Source organism: Sus scrofa, chromosome 13 (assembly GCF_054392235.1).
Source record: "Sus scrofa isolate SSC_HxYL_T2T_F1_AM1 chromosome 13, Sscrofa_HxYL_maternal_Yorkshire_Landrace_v2.0, whole genome shotgun sequence".
In the NCBI taxonomy this organism is placed as follows: domain Eukaryota; kingdom Metazoa; phylum Chordata; class Mammalia; order Artiodactyla; family Suidae; genus Sus; species Sus scrofa.
Window position 1 is genome coordinate 223324230 of NC_139395.1, and position 19121 is coordinate 223343350.

At 67.2% G+C, this 19121-nt stretch overlaps 1 protein-coding gene across 12 annotated transcripts in view; it reads left to right on the forward strand.

Moving 5' to 3' along the window:
* The window catches only part of COL18A1 (collagen type XVIII alpha 1 chain), a 75106-nt gene that overhangs the window by 55307 nt on the left and 678 nt on the right, over positions 1 to 19121 (forward strand). For 4 of the 12 annotated variants that reach the window (XM_021071536.2, XM_084992324.1, XM_021071529.2 and 1 more), the window contains 34 exons: positions 302 to 484; positions 746 to 772; positions 1988 to 2050; positions 2156 to 2242; positions 2525 to 2578; positions 2708 to 2866; positions 3630 to 3692; positions 4465 to 4491; positions 4991 to 5122; positions 5507 to 5569; positions 6454 to 6480; positions 6929 to 6964; positions 7246 to 7317; positions 7619 to 7654; positions 7878 to 7961; positions 8416 to 8445; positions 8535 to 8561; positions 8747 to 8809; positions 9044 to 9118; positions 9563 to 9589; positions 9791 to 9844; positions 10098 to 10172; positions 10592 to 10660; positions 11195 to 11237; positions 11706 to 11768; positions 14505 to 14548; positions 14754 to 14876; positions 15370 to 15523; positions 15607 to 15680; positions 16009 to 16140; positions 16363 to 16401; positions 17364 to 17609; positions 17709 to 17906; positions 18375 to 18490. In XM_021071536.2, coding sequence (XP_020927195.2) covers positions 302 to 484; positions 746 to 772; positions 1988 to 2050; positions 2156 to 2242; positions 2525 to 2578; positions 2708 to 2866; positions 3630 to 3692; positions 4465 to 4491; positions 4991 to 5122; positions 5507 to 5569; positions 6454 to 6480; positions 6929 to 6964; positions 7246 to 7317; positions 7619 to 7654; positions 7878 to 7961; positions 8416 to 8445; positions 8535 to 8561; positions 8747 to 8809; positions 9044 to 9118; positions 9563 to 9589; positions 9791 to 9844; positions 10098 to 10172; positions 10592 to 10660; positions 11195 to 11237; positions 11706 to 11768; positions 14505 to 14548; positions 14754 to 14876; positions 15370 to 15523; positions 15607 to 15680; positions 16009 to 16140; positions 16363 to 16401; positions 17364 to 17609; positions 17709 to 17906; positions 18375 to 18490 — 2765 coding nt within the window. The remainder of the gene's footprint in view (positions 1 to 301; positions 485 to 745; positions 773 to 1987; positions 2051 to 2155; positions 2243 to 2524; positions 2579 to 2707; positions 2867 to 3629; positions 3693 to 4464; positions 4492 to 4990; positions 5123 to 5506; positions 5570 to 6453; positions 6481 to 6928; positions 6965 to 7245; positions 7318 to 7618; positions 7655 to 7877; positions 7962 to 8415; positions 8446 to 8534; positions 8562 to 8746; positions 8810 to 9043; positions 9119 to 9562; positions 9590 to 9790; positions 9845 to 10097; positions 10173 to 10591; positions 10661 to 11194; positions 11238 to 11705; positions 11769 to 14504; positions 14549 to 14753; positions 14877 to 15369; positions 15524 to 15606; positions 15681 to 16008; positions 16141 to 16362; positions 16402 to 17363; positions 17610 to 17708; positions 17907 to 18374; positions 18491 to 19121) is intronic. The other 8 variants (XM_021071537.2, XM_021071530.2, XM_021071535.2 and 5 more) reach the window with 3 other exon arrangements.

The window sequence follows — 19121 nt, forward strand, 5'->3', positions numbered from 1 at the left end:
CCCCTGCCCTGCCCAGCGCGCAGGGGGCACCGGCCACACGGGGCATCCACAGCACAGACTCTCTGGTCGGAGTAGGAGTTGGTGTCAGAATGCACGGGCGGAGGAGGGACGGCCAGCAGACCCTCCCAGCGTCGGCGCCTCCGAGCCAGCCCTGCATCTGTCCACCAAGCACGTTCACTCTGCCTGTCCCCTGTGCCTGTCCCCTGTGCCTGTCCCCGTGCCTGTCTGTGCCCGGTGTGATCCCGAGCCCAGCGGCCCCCCCCCCCCATCCCAACCTGAACCCTCTCCTCTTTGTCCCCAGCGAGGCCTGAAGGGGCAGGAGGAGCCAGGGGCTCAGGGCCTGCCTGGCCAGGCCAGTCCCCAGGGTCCCACAGGCCCCGTGATGCGGAGCCCCGAAGCACAGCCTGTTCCTGGGCCGCAGGGACCCCCCGGCCCCCCAGGACCTCCAGGGAAAGACGGTGCCCCCGGCAGGGACGGCGAGCCGGTGAGTGCCCAAGTCCCTGTCACCCAGCTGGGGGTGGGGGCCTGGGCAGTGGGGTACGGGGGGCAGGCAGAAGGGTCCCAGGGCTCCGGGCAGCGCCCACGTGGCACAGGCAGACGCAGGCCTCAGCGCCCGGGACAGAAAGCCGCCTGCCCGTGGGAGTCAGTCTGCAGGGGCCACAAGCAGGGGTCCTTTTCCCTGTGTAGCTGCGGGAGGGGCAGGGGTGTGACTTTCTGTCACTGATGGTTTCTCTCCACTCTGCAGGGTGACCCTGGCGAAGACGGGAAACCCGTAAGTTGGCTTTTCTTTGAGAACCTGCATTATCTGCGATGTTTGCATAAGACGCTCAGGCCCCCCCATTGACTCTTGAACTCAGCATCCTCAAGAGAATTTCAGAGTGAGGCCATTTTGAAAATGCAACTTAACTTTCGATAAGAAAATACAAGTCTTGGCGTTACCTTCATGGCTCAGGGTAACAGCCCAGCGGGCATCCGTGAGGACGGGGCTGGGGCGCAGCCGGCAGCTGCAGCTCCAGCTCCAGTTTGACCCCTAGCCTGGGAACGTCCATGGGTGTGGGCCTAAAAAGACAACCAAAAAAAGAGAGAGAGAGAAAAAAAACATAAGTCTAACGGTCGATAGAAGAAGACAAAGCTGCGAGGGGCGGATAAGGAGACGTTTCGGCTCCCAGGGAGCAAAGAAAAGGGAAGAGAGAGCCGCTAAAGCTTCCAGATTCTTGGAGGAAAAACGGGGACAGAGAAACGGCCTGGACGTTCCGGGTGGGGTCGGCGGTGGGGGAGCCTCGGATCCCTCAGCCTCACTGTGAACCTGGAGTGGATCTTAAAACACTCGGGTTTTTAAAAAAACCAACACATGCTCTTTCCCAGAAACCCGATAAACTGCCCCAAGGAGGTTCAGGTAAAAGTCTGGGAAACCACAAGCCAGCAGACCGTGACGGGCTCGGGTGGGGAGGCTGCAGGACTAACAGGGACTCGAGGACGGCTCGGTGGCAGTGGGGTCGTCCGCAGAGCAGGACGCATGTGCGTGTGTGCGAGCGTGTGTGAGCTTGTGTGCACGTGGAGTCCCAGACCTGTGACCCGAATGACAAGCTCCTGGGTCAGAGCACCTTAGGTCTCAAGTTGGACGAGCCCGGGGGACGCTCAGATGCCTCGGCCGCTCACCCAGGTGGCACACCGACGGCAGCACCAGCCCTTGGTGCCCCAGGGCTCAGGCAGGCACTCACACGCGCCAGGCGGGGTGCCCGCCCTCCAGCGAGGGCGGCTGCGGGACGCTGCGTCACCTCTGCAGGGCGCTGCTCCCGGTGGGGCCTCGGACTTCTGAGGTCGTTGCTGCCCACCTGCGGCCCCACGACGTCCCCGTCGTCTCTGGACGGTCCAGCCCGTCTGCTCCGTGTGGCTCTGGGCGCAAAGCTGCACGTTGGTGGTGGCTCGGCGAGGCCGGGGCAGAGGGGCCTCCTGCTGACCGAGCTTCCTGGCCTCTGTCTTCCAGGGGGACACTGGGCCGCAGGGCTTCCCCGGAACCCCCGGAGACGTGGGCCCCAAGGGTGAGAAGGTGAGCCTGGGACCCGGCCGGCACGGGGAGGGTGTGGGACGGTCTCCACCCCGACCCAAGGCAGGGCCAGGCACCCTGGTGTGACAGTCTGTGTTCTGTCCCCAGGGCGACCCTGGGGTCGGGCCGAGGGGACCCCCAGGACCCCAAGGGCCTCCAGGGCCCCCAGGACCCTCCTTCAGACACGACAAGCTGGTGAGTTGGACTCTTCCAGCGCGGGATCCGCCCACTGTCCCAGCAGAGGGCCCCGCGTGCTCGGGCCGCTGCTCAGACCGGAGCCGGCCTGGGGGGTGGGCACAGGGTCCAGGCCCGGAGGGTCGATCCTGCCTTCCTGGTGTTTTCGCTCAGGGCCGCTGGAGGTCACCTCCTTCGCTTCTTGTTGTCAGACTCCGGCCCGGGGCTGCCCCGTGCGGGCCGGGGCCTCGCTGGCTGGCAGAGGGGGCGGGTGGGCCCGATGACTCTGGTCTCTCCCCACAGACCTTCATCGACATGGAGGGGTCTGGGTTTGGCGGCGACCTGGAGAGCCTCCGAGTGAGTGTCCCCTGGCCGTCCTCACCCACGGTGGAGCCCGTGGGCTGCGCTGAGGCCTGGCGGGAAGGGGCAGGGGCGACCTTCGGCTGCACCGCGTGCCGTGACCCTTCGGTGTTTTTCTGTGTCCAGGGCCCTCGAGGCTTCCCGGGGCCCCCCGGCCCCCCCGGCGTCCCAGGCCTGCCCGGAGAGCCAGGCCGCTTCGGGATGAACAGTTCCGATGTCCCTGGCCCCGCAGGCCTTCCCGGAGTGCCTGGACGGGACGGAGCCCCTGGGCCTCCCGGGCCCCCGGTAAGGCCCTTGTCCGTATCCGGGCAGCCGGGTACAGGCTCCCCCGTCTGGGCCAAGCCCCCCTCGTGCCTCTGTACGCTCCAGTCCTCCCTCTGCCCCCCAAATCTTCACAAGGGCTCCCATCTCTGGGCCCTGGGGTGGGAGGAGCCAGAGCATGTGGCCCCCAGGGTCTGGCTGCTGAGCCGCTGATGACCTGGCCTCGGGTGGGGCTGACCTACAGAGGCCAGGCTGGGGGGGGATTCTTGGGGGCTGGGGGTGGGCCCCGTGGCCCCTACTCCCGGGGACACCACGCCGGGCCTGGCAGGTGCCTGAGATGCGCTGCTGTGATCAGACCCGTGATCAGGCCTGGTTTCCACCTCGTGAGGAACCCACTCAGGACATAAAGTCTGTGGCCTGGGCAGTTACCTTGCCGAAGCCGTGGTGGCCCTTTAGTGAGAGTCCGCAGCCGGGTAGTAGCCCCGCATCGCTGCCGGAGGTGCCCCCCTCCCCATGGGGCTGCCGGTCCTTCTCATCCTCCACAAGCTGATGGGAAACTAATTAAACTACAAAGGGGAAAAACTTTGACCTGAGCTGTCCAAGCGCCCTTGTGCCCTATGGGCACGATTCCCATGAGCTCTGAGACTCTGGGCCGAGTCCAAGAGTGTTTGGGGTATTGGGGTGTCTCCCAGGAGCCTGTGGACACACAGGTTGCCCCGGGCCAACCCACACGTCTTCTCCGGTCGGTGAGTTCCGTCCAGGCCACACTCTGCTCTTCTGCCCCCAGGGCCCCCCAGGTTTCCCAGGAAGAGATGGGCAAGCAGGGCAGACCGGCCAGAAAGGCAGCGTCGTAAGTCACTTCTCCAGGCACCCAGGGTGGACCTGGCTTCGCGCCCCAAGCGGGGGTGTTCGGTGGTGTGGCCTCGGGTCACCAGGGAGGAGAAATGCCACAGGGTGGTGGTGCCCAGGGCTGTGGGGCTTCACCCCAGTCGGCAGCCCAACAGCCAGGGACCCTCGGGCTCCTGCGTCTCTTAGGGCCGGCGGCTGGGGCTCCTGTCAAAACCCAGGATCTCGCCCAAGCTGTTTCTTCATGATGACAAGTGGGGTGACGGTTCTGAGGAATGGCAACACTTTGCCTCGTTTGGAAACTTTATTTCAAGTTTCCATTTTATCTGCGTCAATGTCGGAGAAACTTTCCCGCAGGCGCGAACCTGCAGCGGGCAGTGGATTCCGCGTGGCTTTGCCGTGCTGGGCGGGGAGGCGCTCACGCAGCCCTTTGGGGACGATGCTTTCCTCGGTCCCTCAGCAAGAACCCAGCTGTTGGGCTCCGCAGCAGGGTCTGTGCTCAGAGCTGGCTGCTCTGCTGCTGCTGAGCTAGGACTCTGCTGCCGGGGGGCGTTGGCTGCTCTGCAGTGAGGTCAGCCCGGCCCCCCACAACAGAGCCTCCCCTGCGGCCTCGGTCCCCTCTGAAGTGGGGGTGACGGCAGGAACAGCAGGGTGGTGACTGGGCCAAGAGGAGACACCCCGTTTCGGCGTCAGTCAGCGGGAAACCTCACGGGCTGGGCTGCTCTCCCCGCGCCACTACTGCTCGGTGCCGTGACCGCTGTCTCCTCCTTCTGCAGGGCGAGGTGGGCGCCCCCGGACCGAAGGTAGGGACAAGCCCCGGTACTGCCACCCTTCGGGAAGGGGTCGGCCCCAGGTGGGAAGAGGCGAGGCTTACCGGGAGGGGACAGCCGCAGCTGGGGAGGAAATTCGGCAAAGGTGCCGCCAGGTTCTGTTTGGGCTCCTGGACACCAAACTTAGATACTCGGGAACGCAGGCAGCTTGGCCTCGAGGGCACGCACGCCGGGCTCCAGGGCAAAGTCTGCTGCCTCCTTACCCCAGCCTCCCTGGTGGCAGCGGGGTCCCAGGTCCCCAGACTCGCTCCCTCCAGCAGAGCCCACCCCTCCCTCGCATGCTGGGGGGTTTTGTGTTAAGCGGGTGAAGTCCCGGAAGGCAGAGGAAAGAGACGCTGCGGGGCTCGCATCGCTCCAGGCCCGCTCGCCCCCGGCCTTTCAGGTGTAAAACGCACCTGAGAACTCGCAGGTGCACCCGGGCTTTTCCCACACCCCAAGGGCCAAGAGGTGACCTTGTCTGCCCCCCGCACAGGGAAGCAAGGGAGACCCCGGCCCCGTCGGCGCTCCTGGGAACCCCGGCCTGGTAGGGGTCCCCGGACCAGCAGGACCACCAGGGCCCCCCGGGCCCCCCGGACCCCCAGGCCCAGGACTTGCCGCCGGGTTTGTGAGTAGCAGCCACTTCTGGCCCCAGAAAGCCCGCTCTGTGGCCCCAGGCGCCCTCGGGCGCCCACACTGACGAGCCCTGCTGGGCAGCAGCCAAGCTGACACCGCCTCTGCCTGGGTCTCTCCCAGCTGGTGGCAGAGCCCCCACGTGTGAGCTGAGGCTGTGCCGCCCAGCAGGACGGGCAGGTTGCCCCCAGCGCACTGAATGGGGTGCTTAGAGCCCTGGGTGTCCGCCCTGCAGTGTCCCCGTGACCCCGCCCAGCAGGCAACCTGCACACTCGGGATGCCCTGCTCGGCGTCTCGGCCTCGGGCCCCTGGCCGGCCTCGGGGAGGGCCTCTTCCTGTGAGAAGAGACGCAGACCCGGTGTCCCCCTGTTCCCTCCAGGACGACATGGAAGGCTCCGGGGGACCCTTCTGGTGGGCTGCCCAAGGCGCCGACAGGCCGCAGGTACTGCCCCAGAGCCAGCTCGGTCAGCTTGGGGAGGGGCGTCCAGTAGGGACCAGGGGCCGCCTGCGTCCAGAGCGCCGTCACCCTGGGGCCACCAGGACAGGAATGCTGTCACAGCGCGGGAGATGACGCTGGGGGTCGAGCGGGCAGGACGAGGCCTGAAGCCAGTCGTCCTGGACGTGCCAGTCAGGCTCTCCTTCCGGCTCTCATTATTGGGAAGATATGTGTTTTTGACCTGAGCGGACTTTCAATTAGACAGAAGGGGCTCCCGTGTAACCCCATCTTGTGTGGCAGCGTCAGGAGCACCTGACGGCCCACACGAGCGGGAGGCAGCAGGACAGGCCTCCTCCTCTGAGCAGCGCGGATGGGCAGAGCCGCCTCTCCGGTGCATTAGGGCGGCTTTGCCACGTCCGCTCAGTGCCTCCCTTCGTACGTTAGGAGCCTTGGCGTCGGGCGAGGTGTGAGCCGAGAGCCGGCACAGTGGGGGAGTCCCTCCCTTCAGTCCAAGGACTCTGCCCTGGAGGGTCCGAGGGCTGTTTCAGGGCCTCCAGGTGATGGAGCCCCTTGGGGTCTGAGCGCGGCCGAACCAGCCCTGCCCCAGGATGCCGGACGGCGGCCTCCCTGCGTGCAGATGCCGCGTCTGGAGGGGCTCCGTGCTGGGAATTCTGCACACCCGCCCCGCGCCCAGTTGGCGTGCTGTCCAGGGTCTGGGCGCTGCTGAGGACCGACCCCTCTGGTGGGATCTCGGGGTGCTCGGGCCGCTGTGGACAGACTGTTTCTGATAAGAGCTCCGAGCCCTGGAGGGGCTTGTGTTCTCGTGGGGAGGCTGTCCCCGGGGTGGGAGTGGCTCTGACCTGAGCCCTCTTCCTTCTCTGCCCCCGCAGGCACCGCCCGGCCCGCCCGGAGTCAAGGTCAGTGAGCCCTTAGTTGGCCCCGGGGCCCCTGCAGGAGGGGCCCAGGAAGGAGCCTGCTGGCTGCCTGCCACCCCCGCCCCACACTGGCAGGGTCCCCCTGGGGCCGGCCTCTGCTGTCGGGCGCATTCCCTTAGAGGGTTTTGCTTTGATTTGCAAACCTGTGACAGTTTGGGCGAGTCATTTAGGAGGGCGTGCTTCTCGCCTTTTCTAAACTGTTCAAGGTGAAGTCACCCAGGTTAAGCTGTTCCTTAGACAGAAACGGTGGCCTGGCTTCCAGAACAGTCCAGGCCCTGTGCCCTCAGCATGTGGGTGGCCTCAAGGTCTGGGGCCCTCGGCTCTGAGGTGGGGTGAGGTGTGGGCCCCCCTGTATGGTCACCTGGAGGGGAGTGGGTGCCGCCTGGGGGTGGGTCGGCTCGCGGCCCACAGGAGCCCTTGTTCACTTCAGGGGGATCCTGGAGCCGTGGGGCCAGCAGGGACCAAGGTAAGTCGAACACGTTCTCGGGTTCGGGGAATCCAAGGTCGTGAGCAGCCCTGGTTGGGGCAGGAGGGTCCCCCAGGCTGAGGACCAGGCCCTGCATCGCCCTCCCACCGTCCCCCGGCCCTCCCACCCCAGCTCTGCAGTCGTGTCCTCTGCCCCCGCCCCTCCTCTGCCCCCACGGTGCTTCCCCAGCCACCCATGGGGTGAGCCAACGGCCCCCGGAAACTCCGGCCTGGCTGGTCCCCACCGCTGTGGCTGGTCCGACACTCCTCGTGTCGATGCAGGGAGAAGTCGGAGCAGACGGAGCTCCCGGGTTGCCCGGCCTCCCCGGCAGAGAGGGCGCAGCTGGACCCCAGGTGAGTGGCCCCCAGGGCTGCCGGGTGACACCGTGCAGTAGCCACCCCTGGGGGAGAGCTGCCCCCCTCCATGTATCTCAGGGTCCCCATGGGGTCCGGGGGTCCCCAGCTCCATGCGACGTGAGTCGGGCGTCCAGGCTGCCAGAGGGGGTTTTCTGCACGGCCAACACCCCACCCCCAGCTCCCAGCTGGTCCCCTTGGTCCCACATCTTCACTCAGAGCCAGTCCCAGTGGCCTGGGGGCTCCGGAAAGAGGGGGCTCGGGTTCTGTTTCTGATGAGCCGTTCGCTTCGTCTCCACAGGGACCAAAAGGAGAGAAGGGCACCCGGGGAGACAAAGTGAGTGCGGGGTGTCAGGGCCCAGGGATGGGGAGGCGCGCCTGGCGGGCTCGGGGTGCAGCCCCCCGCCTCACGTGGGCGGGGACCCTGCTCGGAGCCCCCCTGCCGGGGTGGGGCCCTCACTGCGTGGTCGCCAGGAACCCCTCGGAGTCCCGGCCGGAGCTGCCGTGACCGTCCACCCCCACGGGAAGCCCCCGAGCTGGAGCCTGGCTTTCTCTTCCAGGGAGACCCCGGGAAGGACGGAGTGGGGCAGCCGGGCCTCCCGGGACCCCCTGGACCCCCAGGGCCTGTCGTCTATGTATCAGACGTAAGGACACGGTGCGGTGGGCACTCCCTCTGCCTGGACCCCAGTGCTGGTTGCAGTTGGGACCACCAGCCCCCTTATAGGGCGACCCCCAGAGACACCCAAGTCCCAGGCCTCCGGCTCGGGGCGGGGGCTGGGGGGCTTCTCGGCTTCCAGGGCTGCCCTTTGGTTGTGTGGTTTGTCCGTGTGTCACCCTACTCCGGCTGTGACGTGTCCCCTCGAGGGCCCCACACTCAGCACAGGGGGTGGGGGTGCTGCCCCCCGGGCGCCTTTCCTTCTCATCCAAGGGACCTTGAGGCCAAAGCCAAAGAGACTTAAAAGCCAACTTTTCTTCCACGTTTAATTTCTGGCGTCCCGTGCGGGGTCTTGTGTGGGTAACGTCACGGGAGTTGTTTTCATTGTAAACGTGGCTCCTTTCCTCTCCCGCGACTCCGGGGCTCTGCCGACGCGTGGACAGAGAGCGGTGGCGAGCGTGCCGGGCCCCGAGGTACGTGCGTCCCCGGCGGCCTGGGCGCTGGGCGGACCCCGTCCCCACGGGGCAGTCCTGACCGTCCGTCACTGTCTCTCTCTCCCCAGGGCCGCACGGGGTTTGCAGGCTTCCCCGTAAGTACCCCCGCCAGGGGCTCCTCTGCTTCCTGGGGGAGGGGGCCTCCGCTTGCGGGGGAGGGGCGGGTGGGCACCCGTGCGGCTGAGGATCCAGAGCAGAGGCCCTGGTCCAGCCAGGGTCTCAGGTGGGTATCTAGGGTGCGGCTGGGGATGCCCCAGCCCAGCGCCCTGTCTCTCTGCAGGGACCGGCCGGGCCAAAGGGTGACCTGGGCTCCAAAGGCCAGCCAGGCCTCCCGGGACCCAAGGTGAGGGGCCCTGTGGGGCCGTTGGGGTCCAGCAGGTGGCTGCTCCAGGGGAGGGGGGCGTGCCCAGGAGCCCATGGCCCATGCGCCCCGGTTGTGTCCCTGGACCCGCGGAGGCCTGCTCGCCACTCCGCTCCGCGTTCTGGGTGCCATGTCGTGCCCAAGGTGGGGTTTTCTGCGGGTGTGTGAGCCCTGTCCTGCCCGGACCTGGCCCACCTGACCTGCTGCCTGTTCCAGGGCGAGAAGGGCGAGCCAGGCACAGTCTTCAGCCCCGACGGCAGACCACTGACCCCTGCCCAGAAAGGAGCCAAGGTGAGGGGCGCCTGGGCCGAGTCTCCCCCTTTGTCTGGGCAGGGGCGGCGGGTTGGGGGGCCGTGGAGACGGCGCGGAGTGGCTTGTCCTCCTGGGAGGGGCCCGCTCCTGCCCGTGCATGGGAGCCTCTGCTGACCCAGATCCCAGAAGCTTCCGCAGCATGGCCTCCTCGCCCACCCCTGTCTGCTCCTCCTTGGGAGCGCTCTCAGGGCCCCCAGAGCCTGCACGCTCAGATCACCACGGCCTGGCCGGCCCCTCGTCCTCCTCTGCCCCTGTCAGCTGAGCCCCCTGTGGAGGGGCTGGGGGCTCTCGGGGCTGCGGGTCTGGATGTGCTGCCCCTCCGCCTGGGCCCCGCCTGGGGTGCTGCACACCCTGTGGTGTCCGGCTGCCCTCGGCCTCTGTGGGCACTGCCGCTGCTCATGCCACCTTCTGGTTTCTGTTCAGGGTGAGCCTGGCTTCCGAGGACCCCCGGTGAGTAGCCCAGGCTTCCCCAGGGCGTGCGTGTGCCCCGCAGGCAGGGGACACGGGAGCCTGCCTGGCTGCCGGTGGGGGTGGGCGGTAGAATTTGCATCCCGGTTACGGCGGCACCTCCGATTCTGGGGCGGGGTTCAGGAGGGAGCCCACAGGGGTGAGGGCTGCCCTCTGCTCCCCTAAAACCTGGCAACCCCACAGGGTCCATATGGGCGGCCCGGGCACAAGGGAGAGATTGGCTTCCCCGGACGGCCGGTAAGTGCCTGGGGTCTCGTGGTGCGTGGGGACAGCGGCCCGCCCCTCATGGGTGATGGGCTCCGAGGGGCATGACCTCAGTCCCAAAGCTGTCCTTCCCCCAGGGACCGGTCCCCAGCACGGGCAGCTCGGGACCCCAAGGGACGGACACCCCAGGAGGCCCCGGGTAGGGACAGGAAGTGCCAGCCCCCCAGGGCCCAAGGCCTCCGTGCTGGGCAGCACCCCCATTTCCCACTCACTGTCTCTGCCCCAGGGTCGCCCCGGGATGAACGGATTGAAAGGGGAGAAGGGGGAGCCGGGAGATGCCAGCGTGGGATTCAGCCTGAGGGTGAGTGTCCTGCAGGCTGTGGGGTGTCGGGGGGAAGGGGACACCCAGACCAGCACGCCTGGCCCCCCTGGCTCGGGTCCCAGAGCTCACAGGTGGGAGCCCCTCTGAGCTGGTCGTAGGATGCGTGGACCCCAGGCACACAAACACAGACGCCGAGGACTCAGTCTGACACCCCCACCCCCACCCCCGGCGCCCAGCAGCCCGCCAGCCACATCCGGTGCTTCTTTCCTGGGAACGGAGGGGACAGCTGTGTCCCCAGGGAACCCGTGGCTGCAAGGAAACTGGTCGGGTTCTCAATTTTCTGTTTTCTGACAGTACTGTGATTTTCAAAATTGCTTCTGCCCACGTCGGCCGTCCTGGCCAGTGTCCATGGCCGGCTGTGAACGTGACCGAGCAGAGCTTTCTCTTCCCCCGCACAGGGTCCGCCTGGCCCACCCGGGCCCCCAGGGCCCCCAGGCCCCGCCGGGACTCCTGTCTATGACAGCAACGTAAGTCACCACGACACCTGCTGTTCCCGCTGCCTCCCCCACCCCTCCTCATCCTGGGCCCGGAACGCTGTTGCCCCCTCTGCCTCTGCTGAGCCCAGGACGGGGCTGACAACCCCAGGACAGGGCTGAGCCCAGGATGGGGCCAACCCCCAGGCAGGGGCAGCCCAGGCCATGGCCGCTGTGGCCCTGGTCGGGGTGCTGTGGGGGGGGCTGGGGGGAGCCAGGCCTGGTAGGCGGTTGGAGGACAAACTCCCTGGGCGCGGGAAGGTGGCGAAGGGTCGGCTCTCTGGGTCTGGGCTCCTGAGCTGGAGCCCGCGGTCCCAGAGGTCACAAGGCCCAGTGACATGCAGTGACATGAGGCCGGTCACGTCGTGACCAGGGCTCCCGACTCCGCGCTGTCCTCCCCTCCCCGTCCCTGCTCCCCATCTGGGGGACGGGTGCTGAGGGCTTCTGGGCAGAGACCTGTGGGCGGGTGGTGGCCCCCATTTCCAGAGCATCCCCTCAACGGCCACCTTTGGCCCACATTCATCACAGGCGTTTGTGGAGTCCGGCCGCCCTGGACCCCCAGGACTGCCAGGTGAGGGCTCCTGGGGCCTTGGGGGCGGGTCCGCCCATCCGGCCAGAGCTCAGGGCGGGGGGTAGGCGACCCTCATAGGAGTGCTGGGTGACCCAAGCACCCCAATCCCAGCTGATCGCGGCCCCCTGTGCTGAGCCCCCTGGTTCTTCCCAGCATAAGCTTCCAGGTGGCCCAGCTGTGGACAGGAGAGGACACCGAGTGGCCACTCGTTTGCTGTCCACAGTCCAGCTCCTTGTCCGAGCCCCCCTCGCAGGAGCGGCCTGGTCTCTGGGAGCTGCAGGTCCTGCTGCACGAGCACCGGGCACTCCCGCTGGTCCCGAGCTCAGACAGCCCCTGAGTTTACACACCACCCTGCTCTGCTCCCCTGGCCCAGGCCCACCAGCACACGTGGTGCCCGCCAGGACCAGCCTGTCCCCAAGGCCCTTGTCACACATTCAGTAACAGGCTTTGGGGTCTCTGTTCCTCCAGGGTACCAGGGGCCTCCTGGGCCGAAGGGTGACAAAGGAGAGATGGGCCCACCTGGACCACCAGGTGAGCGGGCTCTGGGAGGTCCCGGGCTGAGGGGCCCCAGCAGGACGCCTGGGTGGGGGCGCTGCTCGGACAGCAGAGCTGAGGCAGTGGCCGGGCAGGGTGTGCTGTCCCCCCACTTGCAGAGGAGCAGGGCTGGGCACCCCGAGGAGACCAGGGCCCCAGGTGTCCCCCACTTCCAGGGGCTGCCCAGGGGCCCCAGGGGGGTGGGGGGACGGGTCTCCAGGAGTCTCGTCCTGGCGAGAATGCCCTGCTGAGTCCTGCTTCTGCAGCCGGATGAAATCTGGAGGGCACGCGTGATGCGGGCGCAGGCCGGGCAGAAGCCGGGGGAGCTGGGCCCCGGGCGCTGCCAAGGCCTCCAGGACGAGGGGCTGCGCCGGGGGCCAGGGTGGTCAGCGAGATCTTGCCTGCGGGCTGAACACCCTCCCCTCAGGAAGGCGAGCTCGTTGAGGGCCTGGGTTTCGTAAGGATGAAGCAGGCCACCCTGGGGCTGAAAACTGCAGCTCTAGGTTGAAGGCTCCATGTGACTTCAGGCCGATGGCCCCAGCCGGGGAGGGGAGGGCTCACGGGGTCCGGCAACACCCCGGAGGTCAGACGGGTGAGGACACAGGGGTCAGGCGGGGTCAGGTGGGGCCAGAAGGGCATCCGAAGGCGTCTTAGCCAAGCTCTCTGAAAGCCAGTGGAGATTCGAGGGGCCCTTCCCACAAAGGGTCCTCAAGTCCAAGAGCTGGACCCCCACAACGTGAGAGAAGCCAGAGGCCGTAGACTCCCAGACGGTCGGGAAGAACATAGCGGCTCACTTAGAATTCGGCATCTGGTGAAAACCTCCTTCGAGGGACGAGGAGGTGGGGGCGAGGCTGTTCCAGGACACCAGCCGGAGCGGGGACACTGAGGTCCCCTGGGGAGAAAGGGGTGCCGGTGACCTGGGGACAGAGGGCGCACCAGAGAGGACGGCGAGAGCTCGCAGCCCCGCACAGCCGTGCGGCATGAGGTGGAACCGAGGCTTCGCCAGCCCAGCCCGAGGGGCTGAAACCCTGGTCCCATCAGACCCAAGTCAAGGCCGCACGTGTCACCTGAAGGAGCAGCCAGGAACAGCGAGGAATGTGCCCCGTAACGGAACGGGAAAGAACAGCCCAGACAGCCTGACCCAAAGCCGCCAAGAAAGGCGAGGAGGGACCAGGTCAGGGGAGCGAACGGAGGACGGGCGGGGAAAGCGACAGTTAAATCCAGAGCCGGCCTTGCGTGCGTCCAGCGTGAGGGCGCTCCGTGCTCCGTTAAAGGACAAACGTCATCAGGGGACAACAGCATGACTGTGTGCTGCCCCCAAGAGACCCCCACCCAATAAAAGGACATGAGCGCTGAGGGCAGAGGATCTGAACGGCTGAAGACTGGCCCTCAGGCCTGGCGCACAGCCAGTCCCTAAAGCCTGTCTGCCCGAGGGAGCGGGAGCCGGCGTCTCAGCCTCAGCAGGGACGTGCCCACAGGGCAGGGGAGACCACGGGGGAACTGGGAACTGGAGCTGAAGGGTCGTGGGTGTGGCCGGGGCCTGGATCGGGGCTCTCAGCCCTCACTCTGCCGAAGGAAGGACCAGGACAGGAGCCCCGACGTGCGAGCTGGGCGGCCCTGCGGGGGCTCCCCACGAGCTCCCACCCACGGTCCACCAGCAGGTGTCACCTCACCCCAGGATGCCACCTCCCCCGTCAGCAGGTTTCCAGGGGAAAGGTCACGACGCGTCCGCCCTGGAAAGAGCACAGGTCTTTGCCGACAGCGTCACAGCCCTGAGTGGCCTGTGCTTCTGAGCACCCGGCTCGGGAAGTCAGGAAATGCATCAAACCTGAGATAATAGATGCGAGAAGCAGTGACTGGGCACACGTGCAGGACGGGAAGCCTCGGGGAGGCAAAAAAAAAAAAAATCAAGCAAGATTCCTCGCACAGACAAACAACCCCACCGCCCCGGCGCGGGGCCGACGCGGGAAAGAGACGAGGGGGCTGGAAGCCGCGCCACCCGGTGCGGGGAGGGAGGGAGACGCAGGGGTGGCTCTGGAGGAAATAAACCCACCGTTTTCACACAACACCTTCGAGACGTCAGCAACCCGAGGCCTGTGCGTGTAAATGTTCGATGAACGAGGCGGTTTACTGAGGTCGCGAGGCTCAAAAATCAGGGCGAGTCGTAAACCGAATGACGTCTCAAAGGCACCGCTCAGAAGAGCAGGCTGGTTGCCAGGGCAGGATGCGGGCTGGGGGCCGAAGGGGGTCAAAGGTACCGGCGTCTGGGGACAGGACACGGCAGCCCGAGAGGCGGCTACTGCCACCACCGCTGCGGCCCGTGTCCTTAGAGGCGCCTGTCTGTGTGCGCGGTGACGCGGGGCTGGTCCCCGGAGGCCGGCGCACGGTGGGTGAAAGTCGGCCGTGTTCTGAGTGTCTCAGTGCCCTGTGTCCATCACACACCTGAAGGGGAGGAGCTCCCGGGCGGCTCAGCAGGTTACGGACCTGGTATTGTCACTGCTGAGGCGTGGGTTCGATCCCTGGCCCGGGAAATTCTGCGTGCCACGGGCATGGCCAAAAACAAATGAAGGAGAAAAGGCACCATTAACAGAAACACCCCCATATCTCAAGAAGCTGGGGGTAAGCGTGACAAAGCGTGCTGGGATCCCCACACAGAAACACGGGCATTAGGAAGAATACGAGCCGGAAGCTCCGGGGTCGGGCACCTCCTGAGACCCCCATGTCTCCCCGCAGGGCAGTTCCCGTTCGACCTCCTCCACATGGAAGCTGAGCTGAAGGTGGGTGACACCGCGTCGTCACACGGACGCAGGGCCCAGAGGACACCCGGGACGTGCCATCCGGCTCGACGCCCCTTCTGCAGGGCCCGCCAGGCCTGGGCTGCAGAAGTGCCCCGCTGCCTCACCCCGGGCCCGTGGGGGTCAGCATGTGCCCCCCGCAGACCCTTGGGAGTGGGGCGCCCCTGACAGGCCCTTCTGTCCACAGGGGGAGAAGGGCGACCGAGGGGAAGCCGGGCAGAAAGGAGAAAGGGGCGAGCCGGGGGGCGGCGGATTCTTCGGCTCCAGCGTGCCCGGTCCCCCTGGCCCGCCAGGCTACCCTGGGATTCCGGTGAGTCTGGCCCCCAGCCACCTGCAGGTGCCCGGGCAGATGCCCAAGCCTGTGCCAGACCTCGTGATCCCCGGGCTCCCTGGGGCCCGAAGCCAAAGGCAGGTCCACCTTCTGGCCGGACCCGAGCACCGCCCCTCCCCCTTGGGGTGTTCACAGCAGCTGCCCTCCCAGACGGGGCACCTGACCTGGCGGGTGGGGCACCTGCTTGCTCCTGTTCCTGTTCTCCTCCCAGCCCCCCACGGAGACCCTCTGTCCTGAAACAGGTCCTGTCTGGGGAGAGGAGGAGCGGGGGCCCTTGGGCTGCGCCTTTGTGAGCAGAGGGCCCACAGGGTGGGAGGGCCAGGCCTCCTGGGCCTCACTGTGCAGGGAGGGGACAGGGGCTTAGAAACATGGTTCCTTTAGAGGCTGGTGGCAGATGCAGCCCAGACCCTCAAGCTTGCTTGTCCCCGGCCTGGGGACACAGGTGATAACCCCTAGGTGTCTTCCTCCCTAGGGTCCTAAGGGAGAGAGCATCCGGGGCCAACCTGGCCCTCCCGGACCTCAGGGACCACCTGGCATCGGTTACGAAGGCCGCCAGGGGCCGCCAGGACCTCCGGGGCCCCCAGGACCACCGGGGCCCCCTTCCTTTCCTGGCCCTTACAGGCAGAGTAAGCCGGGCAGGGAGCGGGTGCTGGGCTCCAGCCTCATCCAGCCAGGTCCCTTGTCCCCACTTCTGGCTTCTCTCTTGTAGCTATCAGCGTTCCAGGCCCCCCAGGCCCACCTGGGCCACCGGGACCCCCTGGATCCATGGGCGGCTCCTCAGGGGTAAGCACTGCCGTGTCCCTGGCCTGGGGACCCCAGTGCCAAGGGCCCCGGGACAAAGTGGTTTCCGAAGCAGAAGTGGGGGACCAGGGCTTGGCTGGGGTCTGAGATGGGCACGGAGGAGGTCCCGGTGGGTGGGAACGCCGTGCAGAGACCACAGTGGCCCAGGGAGTCTCCAGGCGGAGGCTTCTCTGCAGCACTGCAGGGCCAGCCTCAGGAGGAGGGGGCCCCTTAGGTCTTCAGACTCCCTGGTCACGAGGCGCCCCACCCTCACCCCGGGAGCCCAAGGGGCCACCTCTGTGCAGGGGACCCCACTGGGCTGGGCTTCCAGCAGGTGAGGGTCTGGGCCACGTACCAGACCATGCTGGACAAGGTGCCCGAGGTGCTGGAGGGCTGGCTCATGTTTGTGGCCGAGAGGGAGGAGCTGTACGTCCGTGTCCGGAATGGGTTCCGGAAGGTTCTGGTGAGTTCTGGACAGCGCTCGCCCTGCATGTGGAAAGGGGGGACCTTTCCATCCTTGCTCTTGGGGCCAAGGGCATGGAGAAGATGCGCTGAGGGGGGCAGGGACCAGCACCCGGTCTGGGAGAGCATGGCCCCCAGCTTCCGCTCTGGCTGCATCGCCGGGCACTGGGTAGGGGGCGCTGGCAGGGTCAGAGATCCTGGGGTGACCCCCGTTTTCTTCCAGCTGGAGGCCCGCACGCCACTGCCACGTGGGACGGGGACGGTAAGGAGCATCCCTACTTCTCAGAACCGTCTCCTGGCCCCGCGGGCGGGGCGGCGGGCATTGTGCCGCCCGGGTGGGTCCGCCTGTGCCGGGTACCAGGCTCACCGGCCTGCGGGGATGTGGGGAGAGGCTGCTTTGCGACCTTGTCTTTCTCCGGAGCGCGGGACACCGGGAGACCCCTCAGGGTGCGTGGGCGCGGGAGGGCGCTTTCCAGTTTCCCTCCGTGGGTGACGTCCCTCGGCGGCTCCTCTGAGCAGAAGTCCTGGCTTCTCAGAGGGCTCAGGAGCCAGGCTCCGCGATGGGCGTGGGCGGCTCGGTGGGAGCCTGTCAGCCGCGGGGCTCCGGGAGTCCGGTCTCTCGCTCAGCCTCCTCCCATCTGCCGGGCGCGGCTCTAGGCTGTGCTTGAAACTGCCCGGGAAGTGACCCTGGGGGTTGGGGCACAGAGGTGACGGCGACGTATTGAGCGTAAGGTGTGGATATATAAACGCTTTGTGTGGATACACACGCCGTTTACATACGTTACATTATAAGCCGTTAGCAGGTGCCAGGTACCAGGTAATAGATGCAGAGCTCGCAGGTGTGTCAGAGGGTACGGGGGCCGTGGGGACAGGACAGAATCGGGAAGAGGGCAGGGGCACAGGGGCTGGTCTTAGAGCTGAAGGTCACCCGCCCAGGCGGAGGCTGGGCAAGGCTTCCGGGCAGAGAACGTCGCTATTGGCTGGGCGGAGGAGGCCTCGAGGGCAGGTGGAGGAGGTCGGCCCTGGCGCCCTGGGCCGCAGGGAGGGGCTGGCCTCTGAGGGAGGTGCACCCCAGAGCGGGGAGGCTGCCTCCCCATTAAGGGGTCACCAGGGGGCTACTGGGCCCCAGAAAACCAGGGTGCAGGTGGCGTGGCGCCCGGGCCTGGCAGCAGGGAGCGAGAGGGGCCCCGCGGGCCTCACTGAGCGGCCGCCTCTCACCCGCAGGACAACGAGGTAGCCGCCTTGCAGCCGCCGGTGGTGCAGCTGCACGAGGGCAACCCTTACCCCCGCCGGGAGCCTCCCCAGCCCACGGCTCGGGCCTGGCGGGGGGACGACATCCGGGCCAGCCCCCCGCGCCTGCCTGTCGCCCAGCCCTACCCGGGGGCCCCGCACCACGGCGCCTACGTGCACCCCCGGCCGGTGCACCCCACGGGCTCGCCCGCCCACACCCACCACGACTTCCAGCCGGTGGTGAGTGACCGCGCACAGTGCTGGGGGTGGAGGAGCCAGACCCCAGCGCCGGGACTCGCCCTCCCTCCGCCCCGGGCCTGACGCGCGGCTCCCCCGCAGCTACACCTGGTCGCGCTCAACAGCCCGCAGTCGGGCGGCCTGCGCGGCATCCGCGGCGCCGACTTCCAGTGCTTCCAGCAGGCGCGCGCCGTGGGGCTGGCGGGCACCTTCCGCGCCTTCCTGTCCTCGCGGCTGCAGGACCTCTACAGCATCGTGCGACGCGCCGACCGCGCCGCCGTGCCCATCGTTAACCTCAGGGTGGGTGGTCGGCCAAGCCGGCCCAGGGGCCCCGAGGGCGGGGGTGGGAGGGCCGGGGGCGGGTCATCCCCCAGACACCCCATGGAGCTCCCACGTGGCTTCACATTCCCCGTGCACAGCATCCCTCGGGCTGTCACGGCGCAGGGCAGCCCAGGGCAGGGGGGCCGCGCCAGGTCCCTAAGCAGGGCCGTGTTCCGTGGCTTCTTCCACGAACAGAAGTATGTGCTTTCTGGATGCTCGGAGCACCCCGTTCCTCAGGACCAGAGAGGGGCTCGCTCCAGTCCGGGGGGTCCAGGGCTGGCAGCTGGTGCCCAGCAAGCAGGGGCTGCCAGTGCCGGGAGGAGGGGGGGGGCGCAGGAGGCCTGGGGTGGGCCCTTCTCAGACCGCCCCGGCTTCGCTGAGGCCGCCCAGCCGCTTGTCCCTCGGGCAGGAGGTGACCAGCCAGGACGACCTCACTTCCCCCCGCAGGACGAGGTGCTGTTCCCCAGCTGGGAGGCCTTGTTCTCGGGCTCTGAGGGCCAGCTGAAGCCCGGCGCCCGCATCTTCTCTTTCGACGGCAGAGACGTCCTTCAGCACCCTGCCTGGTAGGTGCCCAGCGTGGGTGCAGCAGCGGGGCCTCTGGCCCCACAGAACCCGAGCCAAGGCGACACCCTGGGCTCTGAGGCTCCAGGCTGACCCAGTTCCTGTTACCCGCCCAGAGTTTAACCACAAGCACAGGAGGAGCTGTGAGAAACGCTGTTTGAGGTGTTACATGAAACGCCCTTACTAGCCGGCTGCCGGCTTTCCCAGCAGGTGGCCCCAGCCTCCCGCCAGGAGATGGGGTCTGGGGGCCACAGGCTCCAGCCCCTATCACATGAACGTCATGGCACGGTCCTTCTGTAACTTCCTCAAAGTGGAACTTCTGCGTCAGAGACACGCATGCGTGACGTGCTGGCAGAAGTTGCCAGGTTGGCCTCAAGTCAGTGTCACATCATCGTCCCTAGGCCAGCCGGTGTCCCCCAGCACCCATGGGTGGCTCGGGGTGTCAGACAAGCTTGTAGCCTTGTCCTCACTGAGGAGCACCCCAGGGCCAGTCTCAGGCAGGGCTGTGGGCATCCAGCATCCGAGGGGCTGGCCAGAGGCTGGAACGCCAGACCGTGCCAGCTCCTGGTGAGGAGGCTGCACAGGGATGGGCTTTACGGAGCTCAGGCACCCGGACTCAGGTCCACCCAGCCA